At 45.5% G+C, this 15,303-nt stretch overlaps 1 protein-coding gene across 2 annotated transcripts in view; it reads left to right on the top strand.

The window, feature by feature from the left end:
• Positions 1-4,467: 4,467 nt before the first annotated feature.
• Positions 4,468-15,303, top strand: part of DERA (deoxyribose-phosphate aldolase) — a 62,021-nt gene continuing 51,185 nt past the window's right edge. Inside the window, exons 1-2 of one of the 2 annotated variants that reach the window (XM_061638496.1) lie at positions 4,468-4,739; positions 11,928-12,025. In XM_061638496.1, the coding sequence (XP_061494480.1) occupies positions 4,709-4,739; positions 11,928-12,025 (129 nt within the window). In that variant the 5' untranslated portion in view covers positions 4,468-4,708. Of the gene's footprint in view, positions 4,740-4,849; positions 4,939-11,927; positions 12,026-15,303 lie in introns of those variants that run through there. The other variant, XM_061638497.1, reaches the window with a different exon arrangement.

Here is a 15,303-nt window from a genome sequence, read left to right as displayed (position 1 = left end):
CCCTGCTGTCAAGAGTCACTCCCCAGACCTGTGAATAAGTTCTTGGGTGTCTCAGCGGTTGCCAAATGTTCAGGGTCTAAAGCCTCAGTGCAAGGTAGTATGCTTCCACCCCTCCTTATGTCCAACCAGTCTGGGCCAGGAGACTCCTATACCTTACCGGATGTCCCTAAGATCCCAAGAAGCAAGAACTTAATAGCAGTTAGTGAAGAGGGTAGGAACTGGATTTAATACCAGGGCTCTATGTAAAAAAGCACACCAAGTATAACAAGTAGATTTATTAAAATAAATAAAAATAGCAGCATAAAAGGAAAACCTACAAACATTAGGAAATATAGTTCAATATAGTTGGGTTATAAACAATAAAATAATAAAGCTAACTTATCCTATCTCTACATATAAACCCCAAAAGAGCATCTGACACACACACACCTGCAACAAGACACACAGCATACAGTGCTAGCTCTATAATAACTGCAGCAACTGGAATTTCAGCAAGTTGATGTTTCCCCTATTATTAAAGAGTTAAGGATCCTTATCTTCATGGGGTCACCCTAGCACCAACCAGGCTTGAGTTGTAAATCTTAAGCGTACTCACTAAGACACAACTTCCACTAAACTCAACAGATGTTGCCTCTGAATAAATACATGGCCTAGCCGTTAAAGAGTGTTGGCTTTAGACTTGGGAGACCCAGGTTCAAATCCTGGCATTCAGACACAAAGCTCACTGGGTGACATTGGGCCATTCACCAGCTCTCAAGCTGTCAGGGTATCGGACAAGGGTACCGGAATTAAGCAAGGGGCTAGCTTTTTACCAAAAAGCATAGCAACTAGGGTTGCTCTTATTAGCCAATTGGAAGGCTTCTAGGCTGGAACTTTCTAGTACTTTGGTGTACAGTGTGTTCCCACAGCTGAACTCACGTCTCCAATTAACAGGCCAGCTCTTGGGGCACAGCAGAACTAGATTATGCAGGAGTCTGCAGCATGAGATCATTTCCAATTACTGAGAAATAGCTGCTATCCAAAAGCCAACTTTTAACCAGAGGCCTGAGCAGGGGAACCATGTCCTCAACAAGAGGCCTACATAGATAAACCATTTGCTTGATACCTACCATAAGGACTAATATGGACTGCCTTCAAGTCAATCCTGACTTATGGCTACCCTATGAATAGGGTTTTCATGGTAAGCAGTATTCAGAAGGGGTTTACCATTGCCTCCCTCTGAGGCTAGTCCTCCCCAGCTGGTGAGGGCCTGCTCAGCTTGCCACAGCTGCACAAGCCAGCCCCTGCCTTGTCCACAACTGCCTTCTGGGGGGGCTACTGGGCTCCTTGGGACTATGCAGCTTGCCCACAGCTGCACAAGTGGAGGGCATGTAACCCCTGAGCCACTCACTGTGGGGGTGATCTTTAACTGGCCCTTTACACCCAGGAGACACAAGCAGGGATTTGAACTCGGACTCTGGACTCCCAGGCAGGCTCTCCTCCCCACTGTGCTATAAATACATTCCAGTAGTGTTGAACCCACTTTGAACTCAAAGGGACTTGGCTGAGAAAAGGCATAGGCTGCCAGGCTGCAAAACAAGCCCCAAGACAGCTTGCAGTCTTAACAAATTAAGTCACTAGATAAATTTTTTCCCCCTCTGGTGTGGTTGGTTTATATACCATTTTTAGCCAAAAGACCCCCAAAGCAATGAACAACATTAATATAAAAGAAATACATAGTAGAAGTATAATGCAAACAGTAAATAAAAACAATATAAAATAGCATCAAAATTGAGCCAAGGATACAGATTATGTAATAGGATCTGATTACCACTAGGTGCAGCGCATTGAAGGCTGCAGAAATCTTTCATTCTACTTCGCTTTTTTGCAGGAGCCAAGAAGTCCTCAGAGCCACCTTGCTGGTGTTTCTTCTTGTGTGCCAGGTTAGATGTTAGTCACAACCTGTCGTCCTATCTTACATGCATAGATACTTCAATTGTATCAGAGAGGTTACATCTATTACTAATTGGGTACACCTATAGCTTATTTATTCCAATTATTTATATTCTGCCATTAAGGATACGAGTCCTTAGAAGATTGCTTACAAGTAATGTTAAAATGCATTATTTTAAAACCACAGCAAATGATATCAACCTATAAAGTTATTAGGATCCTTCCTCCAAGGCAGTTGGTGGTAGACCGCCCTGGGTAGAGAAAAATTTACAACTGGAACAGGAGTCGGTGCTTGATGTCTTCTGTTGCGGCATCCACCCCTTTCCTGGGATTCTTCCCACACAGCAGTTGATGATAGATGGCCTGGGGATGAGATGAGAAGATACTGTAATCCAGCTAGAGCAAATTCTGATGACTGTAGGCCGGTTAAGGTGGTCAGCTGGCTAAGAAAGAAACCATGCCTGGCTTGGACTTGGACCAGGGAGAGACAGCTTCAAATCCCTGCTCAGTCATCAAGCTCCCTGGGTGTCTTTAAACTTGTCTCTCTCTCAGCCTGTCCTTACCTCACAGGGCTGTTGTTGAGGCTAAAAGGAGAAACCTAAGAGCAGGATTAAAAGAAATAAAATGTGGCTGTAGACAGAAAAAGGATAGACATTGCATTGAAAACCCATCGTGCAATCCTATCTATACACAAAAGCAACATGGTCTTAAGGAGTTGATGGGAGTTAATGGGGCTTATTCCTGAGAGGATGTGCATAGGATTGTTCTATTATGGCATAAGTTGCAGTGCAATGTTATGCTTGCATGTCCCATTGCATTCAGGAGGGCTCGCTCCCCGGCAAGTACACAGGCTTGCAACGCAACCCTTACGTGTATTTACTGAGAAGCAAATCCCATTAGGTTCAGTGGGGTTTACTCCCAGCTAAGGCAAGATCCTCCATGGCGCAGAGTGGTAAGCGGCGGTAATGCAGCCGAAGCTCAGCTCACGGCCGGAGTTCGATTCCAACGGAAGGAGGAAGTCGAATCTCCGGTAAAAGGGGTCGAGGTCCACTCAGCCTTCCATCCATCCGTGGTCGGTAAAATGAGTACCCGGCATATGCTGGGGTGGGGGTTAAAGAAAGGCCGGGGAAGGAACTGGCAATCCCACCCTATACATACAGTCTGCCTAGTAAACGTCGCAAGACATCACCCTAAGAGTCGGAAACAACTCACACTACAAGTGCGGGGACACCTTTACCTTTTAAGGCAAATATGTTTAGGATTATAGCAGGGATGGGGAATGTGTGGCCCTCCAGATGTTGGACTCCAGCTGCCATCAGCCCCAGTCAGCATGGCCAACAGCCACAGATGATGGGATCTATAGTCAAACAACATCTGAAGGGCTACAGGTTCCTTATCTCTGCATTATAGCCTGAGACTGCAGTCCTGTATGCATACTTACCTAGGAGTCTCAAACTCAATGGGATCTACTTCTGAGCAGCCACTATTACAGGGTTGGGGAACCTCAGGCATGGGGCCCAAATGTGGCCCTCCAGGCTTCTCTGTCTGGTACTCAGAACTCTCCCCAGACCACAGTCTTCATTGGCTGCACCTAAGCAAAACGTTTCGCTGGGCTGAAACATTTCCTTGAGCTCTTGGTTGTCTAGATGGAGGGCAGAGAGGCTGTGGGTAAAGACCAGCCTACGGTAGAAAGGTAACATGTACATTTCTTTCTCTACCTACATTTGCCTCAGTCTGGTCCCAGCCCCACCCAGCACTGGGCATGTGGCCCCAAGGAAGGCATGTGGCCCTTGGGCCGAAAAAGGTTCCCACATCTGCACTATATGATTGCACTGTCAGTCAAGATGTTATAAGAGTGTTGTTTCTAAGGAGCCTGGGCCCTCTGCCTCCATCCCTGCCTGCTTATTTATTTGTTACCCCGGCTTTCTTTTCATGGTAGAAACTCAAGGCGGCTTACATACGGTTCTCTGGTGGTCTCCCATTCAGGCACTGACCAGACCTCACCCTGCTTAGCTTCAGTAGAGGGCTGGCCTCGTGCCTTCAGACCGTAGGGCCATAGCTCAGTACCAAAGGGGCTTGCATGCAGAAGGCCCCAGGTTCAAATTGCCTACGTCTTCAGGTGGGGCTTGGAGAGTCCCCAGCTGAAAACCTGGAGGGCTGCTGCCCGTCAGTGCAGACAATAATGAGCTAGCTCATGGGCCCAATGGTCTATCTCGGTATAAAGGCAACTTCCTATGCTCCCATGGCAATGAGTGAGACGTGCTCTTGACTTAAACATGCCTCAGACATACTTAGCTCAGGAGCATGGGCCATCCTGTTAGCCCTCTTTTTAGCTTAAGAGTTCATGCCACGGCAGTTTCAGATTTTAAAAAAAGACAACCAGATCAAAGGCGGGGTTGAGGCCGCCTTCGCTTATACCTTGCAAGTGGCGCAAAAGCATCGCCCCCTCCTCGATCACTTTAGAGCAGCCTTTGCCAACCTGGCGCCCTCCTGGTGTTTTGGATTACGCCCGGGGCCTGATGGGCGTTGTAGTCCAAAAACACCCGGAGGGCACCGGGCTGGCAAAGGCTGTTTCAGCACCAACGCGACCCCCTTCTTAACAGAGCTTTCTTTGCAAAGACTCTTTTGCACGGAAGATCCGTTAAGGCGTCGGGAGCGCGAGAGAGAGCAGGAAGGGGAAGAGGAGACAACGAAGAGGCGTAAACCAGGAAGTAGGGACACCGTTGCACTGGAAGGAGAGAAGGATTTGGGGTTGTTGTCGTTGCCTGCTCAGATCATGGCTGCTAGGAACCAGGGGACGGAGCTAGGTAAGGAGAGGGCAATAAACGGGCTTCGTTCAGACGGTCGCCGTCGCCTCTGTGCAGCTCGCTTGCAGGAGGAGAGTGAGAAGCAACAGACACCACGGCCATTGCAATCGTGTGCTTGCTTATTCGGAGGCAGCAGCGCGATCCTAGCCGGGTCTGTTCAGAAGTAAGTCCCCTTGAATGCAGCGGGGCTTACGCCCAGGTAAGTGGGGTTAGGATCGCGGCCTAAGCCCCGCTGAGGTCAGTGGGGCTTACTCCCTGCTAGGTGGGCGTGGGATTGTATTTAGTATTTGTTCATCTGTACACGGTGGTTCAGTCGGGGTCGGGCTTAAGGGCAGAAGTCGGTAGGGGTGACCCCCAAACGCAATAGGGCTGGCTCACCAGGCCGCTGAAAGACTGGGACCCCTTTAAGACCATCCGGTCCAGAGTCTAAAGGGCTGTACTGTTCATAGATGCTCATTGCATCCTTCAGTGCAGTTTTCTGTATGTTTACTTCAGGCCCGCTAATAAGATTTACTGCTAGGGAAAGGGCCATAGCTCAGGGGTAGAGTGTGTGCCTTGCGTGTAGAAGGTTCCAGGTTCAATTCCCAGTATTTCCAAGTAAGGCTGGGAATGTCCCCTGTCTGAAGTCCTGCCCTAGAGAGTCGCTGCCAGTCCATGTAGGCAATACTGAGCTTGGCTGGCCAGTAGTCTGACTAAGGCAGCTCCCTATGTGCCTAGGAAGTGCATGCAGTGCAATCCTAAGTATATATGAAATCATTTTTTATCTGATCCTTCTTCCAAGGAGCAGCACACTTGGTCTTATCCTCACCACAGACCTTCACAGCAAGCCTGTGACAAAGATGAGGCTGAGAGCTGGTGAATGGCCCAGTGTCACCCAGTGAGCATTGTGGTTGAATGCTAGGATTTGAACTTGGGTCTCCCAAGTCTAAAGTCTAACAATCTTAACAGCTAAGCCATGTAATATTCAGAGGAAACATCTGTTGAGTTTAGTGAAAGTTGTGCCTTATTGAGTGCACTTAAAATTTACAGCTGAAGCCTGGTTTGTGCTAGGGTGACCCCACGAAGATAAGGATCCTTAACTCTTTAATAATAGGGGAAACATCAACTTGCTGAAATTCCAGTTGCTGCACAGTTGTTATAGAGCTAGGCGCTTTCTGTTCCCTCTCCCTGCCCTCTCCACTTTGGCCATCCTGGATTAGTACTAATTCCCTGGACACTGGCAAAATTCTTGTTCGGGAAGGGTTTAAAGTACACATCTGGAAGCGGATCTACCTCAATGGCAAATGATTTAGTTAGGGAAGAAAACTGATGCAAATGTGATGCTCATGTCCCACTGGAAAAATTGCAGGTCAAGTATATAGTTGCGGTGAGTTCTAGAGGGGTAGCTTTTTGGTTTTGGTTTTTGGCCGTTGCGGCCAAAATCAACAAAAGAAGGGTCTTTCTGGTGCCTTGAAGGTAGCTGGCTTTATTGCGGCAGGGGTGCCGTGGGCCAGAGCCCCATGTTGTCAAGCGCATGATGTGATCGCCATACTGCAGTCTTTCCCAATGTGGTGCCCTTGGGATGTTGTTGGACTCCAGCTTCCATCAGCCAGCATGGCCAGTGGCCAGGGATTATGGGAACTGTAGTCCAACAACATTTGGAGAGCACCAGGTTGGGTATGTGTATGTACTCCCTGAGTATATGGTGCAGCAGAAGAAACCACAGGTCCAAAGATCCATTACTGGAAGAGAGAGTGGTGGGCACATTGTACTGCTATGCAGAGAGCAAAGGAATACTAAAGTGTAAGTAGTTACAGTAGATGGCAGTAACTGAGAGATGATGGAGAGGCACTGATTTGGTTCCTGATTCCTGTTTTTCTACCTTGCTCTAATTTCGGACCTTGGCTCCATCTGCACTATACAGTTAAAGCAGCATCTTACCACTTCAAACAGTCCATGACTTCCCCCAAAGAATCCTGGGAGCTGTAGTTTGTTTGCAACAATCCCCAGAGTGGTTTAACCATCAGAGGGAACTCTGTGAACAGGGGCCTCCTACCAACTCTCAGCACCCTTATCAAACGGCCCTTCCCAGGATTGTTTGGGGGAAGCCATGATTGCTTAAAGTGGAATGATACCTCTTTAAATGGATACTGCAGGTGGGGCCCCTGTTCTTCGTCTGTTGTTGTTTCTGTTTTGTTTGTTCTTTACACAGATTGTCTGTAATACAAATTTTCAAAAGCGTAATCAGTATACACAGCAAAATAGTAAAAAAGCAGGATTTGAAGAGCAATCGATTAGAGGTGTCTAAAACAGTGTGACTTGGCGCACGGATTGTCCAATTAGTAGGTTAGAAGCACTCCAGAGGCAGGTGGAGTTGTGGTCTGAAAGGATTCATTGGTGTTCCTGGAAATTGCATTAAAAAAAATCCCACAGGTTTTCACGAGGCATCTAGGTATTTTTATCTGCATTGGTTTCAGGAATGACTCAAAGGGATAGCAGGTTCCCCGCCCCCCATTTTTCTGTCACAGCACGTTGAGGTCTTGTATAGCGTAAGTGGGACCTGCAACAAAACATTGTAACGTGAAGTGTTCCTGGTCAGGGTTCCAGCCAGCCATGCCCCCTTCCAAGATACTGCATCTGTCAGTTAGCATTCTGGGTCTGGTGAGCATGTTTCTGGGGTCCTCTTCCCTTAGATATATATTTTTTCCTATATTTTTTTTGTACTTCTGCAAACCTTGAGGCTCCCCCAAGCCTGCTGATAATCTCTTATACATGGATGGTGCTATTTTGGCTACACAAGGATTGGTACTTGGAGAATAAGTTTTCAGTTAGGCTATAGAATGGATGGCTGAACCAGTGCTCCTCTGACAATGGTCTTGCCACCTCTAGTTTGCTCCTCCAAGCTAGTTCTTCTTGGGAAACTTCCAGCCTGAGGGCCACATTCCATTCTGGGCAGCCTTCTGGGGGAAACGTGTCAGTGGTGGGCATGGCCAGAGGCAAAAGTGGATGGAGCAATGAATGCCTTTGTACAGTAGGCTAGTTTTTATGTCCACTCATACACTTCTGTCTATCCTCCATCTAGGTAAGCAAGCAGTATTATCTGAGTTCAAGGACACATTCTAGCCAAGCAGAAATGCTCACAGAGGGCATGGAGCAGGGCTGCTGAGTGGTATAGCCTGAAGAGAGTCCTGAGGGCCAAATAAAAAGCCTGGAGGGCCACATACAATCCACAGGCCTGAGGTTCCTCACACCTGTCTTAGAGTCACCTGGTTCATTTATTTATCATTAAATAGTTCTGCAGCCACTTATATAAAACCTTTTGGATGCATAGCTATTGCCTCATCTCCTGTCCCCAAGAAATGAGAAAGAATGTCCTTGTGCAGTCAATGGCTTATTCCTTGGAGAACGCAGAACTGCTGACATGCCTGTCTTCATCAGTGCTGTTAAAATAACAGTCTTAAGTATTTGAAAAACAGCATCCCAAAAAGAACAGACTGTGAGACAAGACTACTGCATACAGATTCATTCACATACAGTCTAGATTCATTCAGGCAAGCTAACCAGTCCTGAGAGTAAAACACTCTCATCATTAAAAAGGAAACCTCCTCACACATAAAAACAACAACCAGAAATCCAAAGATCAAATATTAAGAACGTTTACCACAGCAGGTAGAACTGAAAACCGTCATTAATCCAGAATTACAAAGAATAATTGAAGGATTGTCTGAGGGAAAAAGTAGCCATGGATTTTCATGGTTGTCAATAGACAAGGTTCCCTACAGTGTTGGGGCCACGAGCGAAGAGGCGCTGCTCCATCCATTTATTTATTTATTTAATTGTTATTTTGATTTCTTCTGCCCTTCACCATAAGGTTTCAGGGGGTGGGTTACGATTGGGCTCACCTCTTCACCCTGGCTTTTCACACTTGAGATATATATATATTTTAGGACCCTCTCTAGTTGTGAATGCAATTTGTTTTAAACTGTCTTTTTAAATAATGTTGTTTATATGATGTCACCCGCCCTGGGACCTACTGGTGAAGGGTGGGTAATAAATTTAATAATTATTATAATTTAAAATTCAATATTAAAAACAGTTTAAAGCAAATTACCATCAGAAGAACAGGGTGGGTCCCAAAAACGTATATCTCAGGTGTCAAAGGCCAGGGTAAAGGGGTGCGTCTCAGCATATGGCAGAAAATTCATAGTGGAAGTGCTAGATACATTTCTGTGGTGAGGGAATTCCACAACCTAGGAGCTGCCACAGGCCACACACACCCCACACTTCTGAGGGTGGTGGAACTACCGAGAGGGCCCTCTCTGCTGATCTTAACACCTTAGAAGGTCTGTAGGGAAGGAACTCAAATGTGAAATTGCTGATCTGCTAACTAAAATATGTAACTTGTCCCTTGGGTCCTCCTCCGTGCCTGAGGACTGGAAAGTGGCAAATGTAACGCCAATCTTCAAAAAGGGATCCAGAGGGGATCCCGGAAATTACAGGCCAGTTAGCTTAACTTCTGTCCCTGGAAAACTGGTAGAAAGTATTATTAAAGCTAGATTAACTAAGCACATAGAAGAACAAGCCTTGCTGAAGCAGAGCCAGCATGGCTTCTGCAAGGGAAAGTCCTGTCTCAGTAACCTATTAGAATTCTTTGAGAGTGTCAACAAGCATATAGATAGAGGTGATCCAGTGGACATAGTGTACTTAGACTTTCAAAAAGCGTTTGACAAGGTACCTCACCAAAGACTTCTGAGGAAGCTTAGCAGTCATGGAATAAGAGGAGAGGTCCTCTTGTGGATAAGAAATTGGTTAGAAGCAGAAAGCAGAGAGTAGGAATAAACGGACAGTTCTCCCAATGGAGGGCTGTAGAAAGTGGAGTCCCTCAAGGATCGGTATTAGGACCTGTACTTTTCAACTTGTTCATTAATGACCTAGAATTAGGAGTGAGCAGTGAAGTGGCCAAGTTTGCTGATGACATTAAATTGTTCAGGGTTGTTAAAACAAAAAGGGATTGCGAAGAGCTCCAAAAAGACCTCTCCAAACTGAGCGAATGGGCAGAAAAATGGCAAATGCAATTCAATATAAACAAGTGTAAAATTATGCATATTGGAGCAAAAAATCTTAATTTCACATATACGCTCATGGGGTCTGAACTGGCGGTGACCGACCAGGAGAGAGACCTCGGGGTTGTAGTGGACAGCACGATGAAAATGTCGACCCAGTGTGCGGCAGCTGTGAAAAAGGCAAATTCCATGCTAGCGATAATTAGGAAAGGTATTGAAAATAAAACCGCCGATATCATAATGCCGTTGTATAAATCTATGGTGCGGCTGCATTTGGAATACTGTGTACAGTTCTGGTCGCCTGATCTCAAAAAGGATATTCTAGAGTTGGAAAAGTTTCAGAAGAGGGCAACCAGAATGATCAAGGGGATGGAGCGACTCCCTTACGAGGAAAGGTTGCAGCATTTGGGGCTTTTTAGTTTAGAGAAAAGGCGGGTCAGAGGAGACATGATAGAAGTGTATAAAATTATGCATGGCATTGAGAAAGTGGATAGAGAAAAGTTCTTCTCCCTCTCTCATAATACTAGAACTCGTGGACATTCAAAGAAGCTGAATGTTGGAAGATTCAGGACAGACAAAAGGAAGTACTTCTTTACTCAGCGCATAGTTAAACTATGGAATTTGCTCCCACAAGATGCAGTAATGGCCACCAGCTTGGACGGCTTTAAAAGAAGATTAGACAAATTCATGGAGGACAGGGCTATCAATGGCTACTAGCCGTGATGGCTGCGCTGTGCCACCCTAGTCAGAGGCAGCATGCTTCTGAAAACCAGTTGCCGGAAGCCTCAGGAGGGGAGAGTGTTCTTGCACTCGGGTCCTGCTTGCGGGCTTCCCCCAGGCACCTGGTTGGCCACTGTGAGAACAGGATGCTGGACTAGATGTGCCGCTGGCCTGATCCAGCAGGCTCTTCTTATGTTCTTATGTTCTTAGGTGGTCTTCCTTTTGAGGAGACTCTCTGAATAAGTTCTGAACATTATGCTTGTAGCGAAATCTGTAGTTACAGAGAACATGGGAAGGCCCCTCATACCAAGTCAAACTATTTGTCCCTCTAGCCCAATATTGTCTACTCTGATGGGAACAGCCCTCCAGGGTCCCAGTTGGGAGGTCCTTTCCATCACTTGCTACCTGATCTTTCTAAATGGAGATGCTGGGAATTGAACCTAGGTCAGGGATAGGGAACCTGTTGCCCTCCATATGATGTTGGACTACAGCTTCCAACAGCCCCAGTCAGCATGGCCAGTGGTCAAGCATGATGCGATTGTAGTCTGACAACATCTGGAGTACCGCGTTTGTGTTTTAGTCCATCAGTATGCTGCAATGGGCTAAAATGGGTATCTATAGATAGGCACAGGGATGTAGGAAGGTACGTAATACCAAGTCAGACTCTTGGTCCAACTAGCTCAGTGATGTCTACACTGACTGGCAGTGGCTGTCCAGGGTTTCCGGCAGGGATTTTCGCCCAGCCCTACCTGGAGGTGCTGAGGATTCAACCTGGAGCCTGCATGCGAGGCAGATGCTCTACCACTGAGCTACAGCCTGAGGGATACTAAGCAGTCTACTCAGGCTGGCTTCTAAGTTTGGGGGACATGAGCAAGATAGCCTGTAGCTGTTATTGTGAAGTGTAGCATTTCATCCTGAAGAGTTTGGGTGAATGTTCTCCAGACGGTTGTACGCGCAAGACACCATTATTTTACACCAATTAAGAAAAGTTGCATGTGTTCTGTAGTAACTCGGTTCAAAGCAAAAACAAACAAACAAACAGGATACCTCTCCCGCAGAACTTCTGATTAGAGTTTTGAAGATTGCTTTTCTTTTTCTGTTCTTTTTTGGGCATGTCCTCAGAGGAAGAAAAACATTTTTTTTTCCAGGGGAGGATTAAAGCGTTGGCTAATTAGCTGTAGTTTAACTGCTTTAATTACTTTTATCCCTGAAGCCCCATGAATATTTAGATAGAGCAGATGACATATTAAAAACGGTAGAACTGGTGCTCCATGCTTAATGAATCTATATGTCGTTTCTCGTTTGGCAGACTCTTGAGACGATTCACGCATGATTTCTGCCCCTGCCCTCCCCCCCCCCTCCAGCTTTCTGACCTGGAGATGCCCTTTAAAATGCACTGAACAGAACTGGGCATTTTTCTTTCTAGACCTCAGTTGGCTCGCGAGAGTTCGGGTGAACCAGCCAGCAGTTCTGAGGCGTGCAGCGCAAATTCAGACACAGCGGTCTGTGAAAAAGGATTGGCAGGTAAGTGGCTCCCAGGAGAGGCCTGGGACTCAGTGGTTGAGCATCTTGCGTGCAGAAGGTCCCAGGTTCAATCCCTGGCATATCCAGGTAGGGCTGGGAGAGGCTCCCTGTCTGAAACTCTGGACAGCTGCTGCTGGCCAGTATAGACAACCCTGAGCTAGATGGGCCAGTCATCTGACATGGCATAAGGCAGCTTCGCCTGTTCCTTTCGTATTCTGCCCTTGCTTTCCTCAAACACAGAATGTTAACTAGAGCACGGTGCAGGGAGCATGCTACTCCTGTGCTTTATCAACTCTACTGGCTCCCAGTTTGTTTCCGGGCCCAATTCAAAGTGCTGGTTCTGACCTTTAAAGCCCTAGACGACCTTGGACCAATGTACCTGAGGGACCACTGATGCCCATATGTACCTGCCCGGGATTTAAGATCATCAGCCTCTGGTCTCCTCTGCGTGCCTGGAGTGAAAGATATTAGATTGACAGGCACGCAGGAGAGAGCTTTTTCAGCTGTGGCCCTCAAGCTTCGGAACTCTACCCCAAGAAGTTCGCTCTGCACCCTCCCTGTTGGTTTTCCGGAGACTTCTGAAAACGATCTTGTTCTGGAGAGCCTTTGGGAGGGACTGAAGGTAGAGCCTGACACTGATTTTATGCCTTCTGCATTACATTTTACCTTTGTAGTCCCTTTAGTGTATGTGTGTGTGTGTGTGTGTGTGTATACTGTATAGTATTTTATATATTTTAGTATTTTTATGTATTTTAATTGTATTTTATGTATTTTAAATTTATTTTAATGTTTTTGTGATTTTACTGTTTACAATTTTGTTATGTACATGTTTGATTTTATTTTTGTAAGCTGCCCTGAGTGCCCTATTGTAAGGTACAAGGGCGGGATAGAAATATTTTAAATAAATAAATAAATAAATTCTTCCTCTAAGGGGTTTAATACTGAATTTCATACAAGATGCCTACAAACCTCAAAGAGGCGGCTTGCTTGTGTTGTCTTTTTTTAATATTTTGTTTTTGAGGACAATGAAAATGGGACTGATAAAAGGAATTTATTTCTCCCAAGAGGTTTCTGTGGGTGGTGGGGAAATCTCAGTGTCATCCAGTGAGCTTCATGGCTGAATGGGGGTTTGAACCCTGGTCTCCCAGGTCCTAACCCAGCACTCTAACCACTGGTTGAGCAGGTGAAGAGAGGGAAAGGCAGGCTGTTTCTCTGTGGTAGCACACCTGCTTTGCATGTGGGATGTTCCAGGTTAATCTCCAGGTAGGGCCAGGAATGTCCCCTGCCTGAAAGCCTGGAGAGCTGCTGTCAGTCAGTGTTGACAGTACTAAACTAGATTGTTATTTTATTATTTATTAGATTTATGTCCTGCCGTTCCTCCCAGTGGGAGCCCAGTAGATGGACCTTTTGTCTGACTATAAGGCGGCTTTCTTTGTTCCTTTGTTAATGCCATCTACCATTACGGTAGCTGGTTTGAGATCTCTGTGGAGAGTATGGATGGGATCCGTTGGCCGGTTCTGGTTCGAAAGCATTCTGTCGACCTAACAGGTCGGCAAGTTCCTCCTTTTCTGCTAGCTGCCGCTTTTATGATCCATTTTTTCTCTCACAAAAAACTGATGTTAATATCCGTATTTTGAAAGGAAATATTGATAAATGTAAGGAAATATCTACAAAATTATTGATAATATTATTTATTATTTATTATTATTATTATTATTTATTATTTATTAAATTTATATACCGCCCGACTAGCAATAGCTCTCTGGGCGGTGAACATAAAACAGCATAAAAATACAATAAATAACAAAACAATACTAAAATACAAGCAACAATCCAACACAGTATTGATATTTTGGAGGTAATTTTCTTTTTAAAAAAATCAGTTTTTGAAAATAGCCAGGGAAAATTGGTACATAAGAATCCAATTTGTAGCAATAGATAATAAGTGAATTAATGGAAAATTCAGTACCAAATCCAAATTGGGAGGAATTTTAGCACATCCTTCATTGAGAGTGAGGAAAAAAAACCTCTGGATCTCATTGTGTTAGATATTTTTTTTTATCAGTCTCACATTTTCCATTTCCGGGCAAGATGATTGAGCTTGTGGTAACATCTCAACTCCAAGGGTTGTTTGATATAAATCAGGGTTTAGCCCAGCGTTTGGGACTGATATAGCTTTCGTCACTTTGCTTTATTTTCTACACCAGGAGTGGGAAACCTGCAGCCTACCGGTCCCCCAGGGGTTCAGATTTGGCCTGCAAGACTGTTTTTCCTCAAACATGGTCACCTGCCCCACACCTGACATCAGGGGTGGAAGAGTTAGAGATGCGGCTGCCAGTGCACAATTGGGAGCCTTAAAGTGCGCTCTTGATTGTGCATTGGCAAAGGAAAGTAGGCTTTAACTCTTCTGCCCACCAGTTGCTGGGTGGCAGAGCCACAGCCTGTCGAATCGGCAGTCAGTGCCTGCAGAAACTCCCTTGCGCACTTGATTCCTATTGGATTGGCTGCATGTGGTGCTTTGAATCCTGACTTTGGGACTTCAAAGCACCCAGTCAACTGACGTTGTTGTGAAGTTAGGTGATTGGCAAATGTGCACTGCTACTCACCTGTCAAATTTGGCCTGTGAAGCCAAGAAGTTTCCTCAACCCAGATCCACACTAAGAGTTAGGCAGTGAATGTATGTCCCTGTTGGTTCTGCTACGCCTCTCAGTGGCACTCGATGCCATTAATTATAGTATCCTTCTGGACTGGCCGATGGGGATTGTTTATGGCAACCTACCCCAACCTGGTGCTTTCCAAATGTTTTGGACTTCAACTCCCAACATCTTTGGCTGTGCTGACTGGGGCTGATGGGAGTTCAAGTCCGAAACTTCTAGAGAACGCAAGGTTTCAGAAGTGGATGTTTGGGCTCAGCCACTGGTGCACAGTGTTCCACAGAGATCAATTCTGTTCTCAGTGTTGGACTTTCTTATTCCATTGTTAGTTTATATTCTCTGTGGTTTTCATGGGGTTTGTGTGTTTGTTTTTACCTAAATAAAAATAATTACTTAAGAAAACCAAAACTCGTCATTAGAGCATTGGCTTTATTTGGGTTGGCCCGAATGCTCTAATGCGGATTTTTGTTTTTTGTTTTTTCAGATAAGGCTGCGTTTGCTTTTTAAAATATCAATATGGATATTTCCAGTACCACTGGCTACTGAGTAGTCACTATTCCATCAGCTGACACTGGGCAAAAGATTAAAATCTGATTTTAAGCAGTTATCTTAAAAACTGATAAA

Source organism: Rhineura floridana, chromosome 8, assembly GCF_030035675.1.
Source record: "Rhineura floridana isolate rRhiFlo1 chromosome 8, rRhiFlo1.hap2, whole genome shotgun sequence".
NCBI classification, from domain to species: domain Eukaryota; kingdom Metazoa; phylum Chordata; class Lepidosauria; order Squamata; family Rhineuridae; genus Rhineura; species Rhineura floridana.
The sequence above is the reverse complement of the archived record's forward strand: the minus strand, read 5'-3'. Positions and strand labels throughout refer to the sequence as shown.